Here is a 9651-nt window from a genome sequence, read left to right as displayed (position 1 = left end):
AGATGCCCCTATAAAGGAATATTGCAGCATCTTCTTGTCCTTGCAGGTTTTCAACAAAACTCATTTGCAATAAAATGATCTCTCTCGTGTGCTGTACTGCATTCTGGAGACCCTTGAAATGTAAAACTGCCCTGCTGAGGATATGTATGTAGAACACAGCCAACAATCACAGGTGGGTAGATGGATGGGGAATATGATCCTATCTAACCTTTGCAAAGCAGATAGCCCCTGATATATCTGCGAAAACTCAGTATTTCCAAAACTCTATATTTCTTGATAAAGAAGACTTCAAAAGGCCTCATTAATTATTTACTTATCTGAGTGATTAATTAAAAAATAAATCATTTGATCAGCTGAAGTCATAAGCATAATATATCTGTATTGATATTGACCTGCACTGACTCATGATTATGTCTCGTGTCAGTTAGTCAACAGGATCCACTAACTGATAATGTTAATTAACCAAGTATATAACAGTTTGCTGGTGACATTATCATTATAGAACACCACAGGCATTCAGAATGGACCCCAGCTCTCACAAACGCTATCATCTCCACGAGTGGCAGCCATTAGGAATGTTTAATAAATATTTTTCTGGAACAGTTGAAAAATATATCACTGAGGAGGTTGTGAGATTTCCAATTGAACAGATTTATAAGGTGGCAGGGCAAGGTATGTTCCGTTTAATACATTTACATAATGCTAGACATTCTAAAAGGGGTTATAGCGGGCATTGCCCAGAGGAATTCCTAAGAGTCAATATTCTTCCTATAGTAAAATCAAAGAAAAATCCGGAAAAGGTAATAAACTAGAGACCTATAATTAAATCTGAAGCCAAACTGATGGTGGCGATTCTGGCTCAGAGACTGAAGCACATACTCTAACAATTAATCCATTGTGATCAAATTGGATTTATGCCTGGAAGAATATCTTATAATAATATTTGGAGGATAATTATTATGCTAGATAATGCATATCCCTAATGGCGATATCAATAGACGCATAGAAAACGTTTGACCATCCTCAAGACTATGTGGAATGGAGCTTTCGGTCTTTGAGTCACTATGGAATTGAGGATTTATGTTTAATTCTATTAGATCATAATATTTGACTCATACCGCCAGAATGGTGGGTCAAAATATACAAGCAGATCGGTTCTCATAATGGTAATGGTACTCGACAGGAAAGCCCATTGTCACCCTTGTTATACATATTACCAAAAGTGTTGCTAGCCACTGATCTAAGAAATAATATCAAAATAAAAGGGTATCATATAGGACAGGATGAATATAAGATTAGTCGATATGTGAACGATATCGCAATACCTTGTCCGACCCTTTGAAATCTCTCAGAGCATTGATGCTTTCTTTCCAAACTTATACACTTGTTTCTAACTATGAATTGAACATTAAAAAACGATGATTCGACCAAAAAATGCTAGCAAAGAAATCTTAGCTACATGCCAAAGATAATTTGTTTTAAGTAGGTATTCGAAGAGTTTAATTACCTAGGACTAATTATTACATCTCACCCTAAGTTATTGATGGAACAAAATTTCAAGAAAGTTTTAAAAGAGACAAATCAATCTTTTCAAGAATGGAAAAATTTGCCGCTGTCATGACTAGGTAGGATTAATGTTTTTAAATCTTATATCTTACCAAGGGGATATGTAATCATATATCCCTGAAGGTTTCAAAGTCCTATGCCTCTAAATTTGTATGCACCAGAAAGAAGCCAAGATTGAGCTCCAAGGTTCTTGCATTAAAAATTAAGAAAGGCGGTCTACGACTTCCTTTTATAAAACAGTATTACGATGCAAACTCTTAATACCATTTATACATGATGCACATTGAAGACTATTACCAAGAAGCATGGTATAAAATGGTGTGTTCTGCCTGTAATAGGAAAAAAATATCCTCGACTGTCCCAAGAAATACATTTAACATCTAATATAATTTTAAATATTTATTAAAAACATGGAATAAATTAAAATCTATATTTAGTTTAAATAATAACATTTTGAGAACTTTAGATTTAGAAATTATAACATATAATATGAGGGATATACAGTTGAATAGTTGGATTGAGGTTGGCATAAAAAAAAAAAAATCGATAAATTAATAGAAGGTCCTGATATTAAATCATTTGCCAGCTTAGCCCACAATACGGACTACATAAAAAGGACATTTTTACATATTTACGGATTCAATTTTTTTTTTTTTTTTACAAATCCCAAAAAGTACAGGACAAGACAATGTTATGTTGAAAATAGAACAGTTATATAGATGACAAGCAGTAGATAAAGCTATTACAACAATGTGAAACACCAGACAGGATTCTGGCATTTAAGACATGGAATGATGACCTAAATTTATTTATTAAATATTTAACCAGGAAAGATACATTGCGATTTCAAGTATGTCCTGGTTAAATAATACTATCTCCCTGAAAATTTGGCAACAATTGATAACAAAATTCCCGGAAGAATCTTTGTTAGTAACTATACATGTCCTGACTGCTACCAAGCTAGTTATAGCTAGAAATTGGAAGCAGATGACCATAGTCACTTCCACAGAATTTATACATAGGATGTATAAGGATGGAAGCGGGCTATGACTGGCTGGATTCAAGGGCAAGGAAAAAAAGCTCTATTTGATCATATTCAAGATTTATTGAACAAGTTTCAATCTCTTTGGGAATCTACTTATCTCTGAACATTATTGTTAATTGATTTGGAAACTTTTTTTTTAATTATATAGTCTAAGTACCATGCAACTAATCCCTGTGCAAGATTTGTAATTGTGTTGTAATTTTGTTGTTGTTACGATATATATGTCATGTCTTTTGTCTTATATGTCATTTTATATTTTTCAATAACAAAATATTAAGATAAAAAAAGAAATGCTACACATTCTCATTTGTACTTATACGGCAAGTGTGCAATATATTTAGGCACATCAAGAACAGTTTTTTTTTTAAATTCTTTATTTTTGCAGTGCATATGGAGATAACATTCAGGCACGTGGTACCCCAAAGGCAGTCCGCGTGCATAGTTCAAACCACAGATTGTATAACATAGAAAGCATTAGGGTATGGCAGTACAATGCACTATTTTTATATTTAGGAACAGGCTTAAAACATGCTAATTAGGTACATTATAGATTATAAGATGGCTTTACAGTAGGGTTATCAGTCGCTGCCAACGTTAGGTATTACTATTAGTCCTCGCTGGGGGTCTATGTGAGTTAACGGTTGCATGACATCACTTGTTATAGTTAAGGTAAACAAGATTGTTGAGGCAGTCTACAGGGCATCAATGGCAATAATGTAGGAAAAGTAACTTAGCTTTAAATGCTCTGATTCGTGTTAGTACACAATATACAGCGTGTGAGTTATCTAAAGCTTAGTAAGTAAACAATAATTGTGCATAGGTAAGTCAGGATTAAACATAGCAGAATAATATGTGAATACATTGAGATGATAACAAAGGCTTAAGTATTGATAGGAGATACGAGACACGAATTAAGGCATATGAATAAACAGGTTGTTATACTAAACAGTGAGAGTCTGGTCAGCTGCTGGAAAGGTAAGGAAACTGGGTATCAGACAGTCCCTTCATCGCAGGCACATCACCCAATTCCCCGGTTGGGCACAGCTCTGAGGTTGCCGCTTGCTTGGTTGGTTAGTCGAGTGAATTCGGTACGGTATACAGAAAAAATAATTAAAACCCAGATTAAGACATGCTACTCCTATTCGTGATCCATGAATCATTAATGCGCTCTAGGAAAGACAGGTAGTATATGGGCTAGCAGAGTAGTGATACAAGAGGCAAAAATGCAAAGTCAAAAGAGACTGGTATCTGGACAGCATCCAGGTGATTTCGGCAGCGGTTAGTCAGTGTCCTCCGATGATAGAGGGCTGGCAGCGTGGATGACAGAGCTGCGGTAAGATGTGTTGCCGCTATCAGCCTATGCCCTCGTTATGGGTTGGCCTCGGGTATGGATGTGAGGCGAGACATAGGTAGTCCATGTAGCCCCATGATCTCCGCTGGTTGTCATCTTGTAGGGGTATCAATGTGAGAAGGTGGGTCCATAGCGTTGGTTGATGCCGAATGGCTGTACCTTGCTGTACCATGTGGGGTTAAGCTCCAACCCAGCTCCTGCGTGGGTCTGAGTGGGGCCCGTGTCTCAGTTCATGGGCCGGGGCGAGGTTGGTAGGCCTTCTTCGTGCCTGCGGGCGGTCCCAGATTATGTGTCGCTGCTGCCCGGATGGTTTGGGCACCTGGGTTGAGCCTCTGCCGGGCCGCCGTGTGTTGCGGTAGCGGCGGGTCCGTTTGCAAGAGCGCCCTGCTCGGGCCGTCTTAGATGCTGGGTGTTGCCGCATCCGCCTGACCTTTTGCGACGGGTCGATGGGTTGCGGTCGCTTCAGAGTAGCAGGAGGCCAGGTTGGATTAGATTGGCCCAGTTTAAGCATCAGCTTCCTCCAGAATGTTTCGAAGTGGAGGTTAAGTCGTGTGAGGATATCAGGTTCGTCGATTGGGTCGTCTGCACGTGTCGGGTGCGCCATTTTAGGTGGGCCTCCGTTTGTGAACGACGTTCCACTTCTCGGCATATCTGGGAAGGCCGTCCCAGGGTGGACCGGGATAACCCCCGCCGGTCCGAGGGGGGGGTAGCAGGGTCAAGTCGTACGGTAAGCAGCTCCAGGACGCCTCCGGGTCAGGGGAGCGGCCGCCTCTCCCGCCCGGCGCACACTAGGCCGCAATACCGTTTTCGGATCCATCGGGCTCCCAGTATGTAGCAGGGTGTCCCACTGTGTGCCCTTCGTCGTGGGCGACCATAGGGTGTTCAATTCTGCCGGTTGTGTCGCTTGTGTGGGTCGTTTTCGCCTTTTTTGAAGGAGATTGTGTCGGAGCTCATGCAAGGCACAACTCTCCACCATGATGGTCAGGCCCCGCCCCCATCAAGAACAGTTTTATCAGTTTAATCTGAAACAATTCTACAAAAATAAAAACAAATGATGAACCTAATTTAGACCATGTCTAGTTCATCCAGATTTGGACATTTACATTTGAAATCTCTTACCGCTGATGAATGAGTGGTTTAAATGGGAGGTGGGAGTAGGGCTGCCCACTGCTAACCTTCTTCTTATCCTCTGGGCTGTGTGATTGGCTGGAACTTATGTCCCTCACCCATGATTTAGGTTTTTTTTAGTAGCGGGTCTCCCCAAGCCACTCACCTATTACACATTGATGAGAGTTTAAGAATTAAAGTGCAGGGAAGCTGACCCCAACAACCTGCCGTTTATCTAATAAGCCCCTTATTTGCTTGCAATTGGTGAAAGGGGTGGTGTCTCTGCACCAGGTCCCCTGCATTACCCTAAGTACGGACCAATCATACAGCCCATAAGATTGGTTGCAGTCAATTTAGCCCAACAAAAACAATATTTTAAATGAAAGGCTGCAGGGCAAGGGTTTTCCGATAATAACCACTCCAGTAATAATAAGTGGTTAGAGAGCTTAGAATGACTCTTAAAGGGATACTATAGTCACCTGAACAACTTTAGCTTAATGATGCAGTTTTGGTGTATAGAACATGCCCCTGCCATTTAGGAGGTAAATCCCTTTGTTTATGAACCGTAGTCACACCTCCCTGCATGTGACTTGCACAGCCTTCCATAAACACTTCCTGTTAAGAGAGCCCTATTTAGGATTTCTTTATTGCAAGTTCTGTTTAATTAATATTTTCTTATCCCCTGCTATGTTAATAGCTTGCTAGACCCTGCAAGTCTCCTGTATGTGATTAAAGTTCAATTTAGAGATTGATATACAATTATTTACGGTAAATTACATCTGTTTGAAAGTGAAACCAGTTTTTTTTTCATGCAGGCTCTGTCAATCATAGCCAGGGGAGGTGTGGCTAGGGCTGCATAAACAGAAACAAAGTGATTTAACTCCTAAATTACAGTGAATTGAGCAGTGAACTTGCAGGGGAATGATCGATACACTAAAACTGCTTTATTTAGCTAAAGTAATTTAGGTGACTATAGTGTTCCTTTAACCCCTTAAGGACCAAACTTCTGGAATAAAAGGGAATCATGACATGTCACACATGTCTTGTGTCCTTAAGGGGTTAAACTTCCATTTGTTTAATGAATACAAATGTGTTTCATAAAAAATAAATACATTTCCTTTGGTGCCCATCCAAATGAAATTTGCTATGGTGGTCTGCAAGGCTGTACAGGGTATACAGATATTTGCAAACAATGACACTTATATTGAAGGAACGATAGATGACAAGGAAGCATTAATTATTTTGTTAGGTAAGGTGAAATGTATCAAGAAGGGAAAACTGATGTCTAGCATACCTTCTGTTTCTAGTCGGGCAAACTTTATGTGAAATGAATATTGTTAGAGTAAAAAAAGTGTACAGTGCCATAACTCTCCAAAAAAGTGTTGTTTTTTTGTATTATTTTAAAAGTCTGTCAATTAATGGTAGTCTCAATTCTTCAAATATCAGTCAATCATAAAAAGCCCCGTTGGCTAGCTTTGAGGTGGAGTTGGATGAGATTAAGAACATTTAGTTATATGAAATATTTAATAGTAATACTCTTTGATATTCAAAATGCACTAAGAAAAGTCAGCTCTTCCAATTTAATCCATGTGAAAACCAAATTATGAACAAAGAAAAATAATTTTGGATGGATTTTTTCTTTATTTGTTTATTATTTTATGTTGTGCCGTTTTCTCTGCAGGTCAAATTACTGGAGAATGTTTGATTGATCTCTCTGTGGGCCCTGCCATTTACCATCTATTACCCATTTTTGAGTTTTTCAAAGACATCACTATTTTAGAATTTAATGATTTCTGTGTGAAAGAACTCAAGGAATGGAAAAATAAGGAGTCAGAAAGCTACGACTGGACGCATGCCTTAGCGATTATGGCAGAATTGCAAGGTACAAGGTAAGGATCAAGCCAATGGCCATGTTTATGAGGAGTATATAATTATAGTACATGTCTAGAAACTTTTCTGATCACATAACAATATTTTTTTACATTTTATAAGGCTACTTATAATTGCCTATCTCAGCGGAGAAAAAAATATGGGGATTCAGTTTTAGTGTTAAGCCCACCACTACTACAATATCTGTGGGTCCTACACTAATTCAAATGTGGGAGACAAATTTAATAGTGCCAGTGCTAAATACGCTATAATGTATTTTAAAAATTTGTTTCAAGAGCATTGTGAATATGTATTATGCAAAATTTAAGTGATGAACACAATCTAAAAAAACAACGCAGTGTAAAAACAAAACAATTAAAGTGATAGCGCTTTGATGTATATACTCACATTGCATATTATATATCTGCTCTATGAAAATATGCCACATGCATACGTGGTTAGTAATGTGTCCTCACATGATGTAAATAGAAAACATATCTGCTAGTCCATCCTTTTTATAACATAATATAGCTTAGCAATGCAACTTCACATCATGCATTGTGTGCCTAGCATTGCATGCCTTTCCATGGCATTTAATATCAATTATATATTGCATGGAATTTCAAATAATCTTTTTTGGCATTGGTAAATAAAAACTATGTATCAATACAAACCGGTATGTCTGGAACATTTCAATTCAAATTAATCAATTTCTTATGAAAATATATAGAATTCCAGGTCCGAAATACAAAACCAACGGAAACAGCTCATCCAATTAAAATGAGTTAAGGGGCTTGGAAAAAAAAAAAAACAGTTCATTGTCAAATAAATCAATTTGCTTATGGACGAGCCGATCGTTTGCACAAGTCTAATAAATATGTCGATTTTGCTCCTTATAGAGACATGCTACAGATTATGTGGTATATGTGTCTACATCAGAGGTGCCAAAAAGTTCCCCAAATCCCCAAATGTTGTAGAATTACAACTCCCATGATGCTTTGCATGCCTTTGGAATGCCTTTAGAATGACAAAGAATCATGGAAGCTGTAGCTTTAAAACATCTGTGGATCTACCTTTTTGGGCACCCCTGGTCTCCATTATATGTATGTATAAACGTTTTAGCCATCTGGTTTTATTTTTCAGCTTCAAGGGCAATGAAATGGAAAACGCTTTAAGAAGAAGTATCTCGCACATTTTAAAATGTGATTTCACCAAGGAAACCTTTACAGAACAATTCTTTCTACCAAAAGCAGACTGCGTGCTCAGTATGTACGTCTTGCACTTGGTTTCTGACCATGAAGATGACTACAGCAGGAACTTGAAAAAAGTGTCAGGAATGCTAAAACTGGGTGGGCATCTGCTGCTATTTGGATTATTTAACGCAAAATATTACACCATAGGTGAGAGTAAATTTCACTTATTAGCAACTGATAAAAAGTCTGTAGAGGACATTATGAGAGAAGCAGGATTTGTTATCGAACTCCTGGAAGTGAAAGAAAGCAAAATGCGCGATGATACAACATATTTGGAACAGTTTTATTTTATTAAGGCCTTAAAAAAGAGCAATGCGTTTGTTTAAAATGGAACTTTACCTACTGTTCCATCTTAAAGGGAATGAATACTTGAAGATGGAGTCCCTCTTTCCAGAATGCATTATATAGATAATACACCAAAGATAATTCTGTCAACAAAATAAATAAATAATGAAATAAATGAATGAATAAATAACCCTTTTTCAAATTTCTAATGCTTGCTATTAAAACTTGCCTGAACACAGTAGCGGACAGACCCTCTTTTAGCAGGAAGTACTTATAGATCCAGATCTATTTATTTATTATACAGTACAAGTAGTTGTATGCACATACTGCGTGCAGCGCACAATACAAACAACACTGACACAGACATCTCGGAACTGAATGTTCCAACTGCCTGAGTGACAGGTCTGGTGGGTCGGCTTACAGCCACAGCGATTAATTTACAAATCATTGCAGTTATAAGTCACTTTCCGAGAGGGTAGTCTCTGCGCCAAAAACCTTGCAGTTATGAAAAGTTGTTATGATATTAAGACTGTCTCTTCAAATTTATTATAGCAAAATATGGCATGGAATACTAACCCTTCAAAATATACATTCTGTCAAATTTTACCCAATTTGTTAGTTGGGACACATTATTCTAATATATGTCACAAAGACATACAGATAGACAGAATAGTGATAGATTGGATGATGCTTCCTTCATTCTTACAGTTGTAGATTGATAAAAAAAATAATAATTTATGTTCTTTGGAACATTTCTTTAGATTGTAAGCTTTTGTGCAGGACTGTCAAAATCTACTATGTTGCTTGTGGAACATAATGTTATATAAATAAATCATTATATTACTACTAATAATGATAATTTTGAAATGATTTAAATTGTGACATAAAGAAACAACACATTTTTTATTTTGTTTTAAATTTAATGTTGCCTTTAAATTAATTGTATTTTATTCTATACATTCGTGTTACGAGAATGTAAATGGGAAAATAAGCCAAGAACATTGGAATATGTTTATAAAGTGTATGGTGTTCAATACAGTTATTAATTAAAAAAAATGTAAACCACATTAGATATGCCATAGTGAAGAAACACTGGGAAGAAAACTAGCATATTTAAGCCAACATAAAGCTTCAGGAAAGGAAATTAAGGTAGCAATCTATAGCTTATCAAAGAC

General features: G+C 37.3%; 1 protein-coding gene across 1 annotated transcript; it reads left to right on the top strand.

Moving 5' to 3' along the window:
* Positions 1-521: 521 nt before the first annotated feature.
* Positions 522-8517, top strand: LOC134576977 (nicotinamide N-methyltransferase-like). The gene is made up of 3 exons (XM_063435630.1): positions 522-672; positions 6751-6958; positions 8082-8517. Exons 1-3 carry the CDS (start codon positions 522-524, stop codon positions 8515-8517), a joined length of 795 nt encoding a protein of 264 aa, XP_063291700.1.
* The last annotated feature ends 1134 nt before the right edge of the window (positions 8518-9651 follow it).

The sequence above is a fragment of the Pelobates fuscus genome, chromosome 11 (assembly GCF_036172605.1).
Source record: "Pelobates fuscus isolate aPelFus1 chromosome 11, aPelFus1.pri, whole genome shotgun sequence".
NCBI lineage: Eukaryota > Metazoa > Chordata > Amphibia > Anura > Pelobatidae > Pelobates > Pelobates fuscus.
This window is presented reverse-complemented; position numbering and strand designations above follow the sequence as displayed.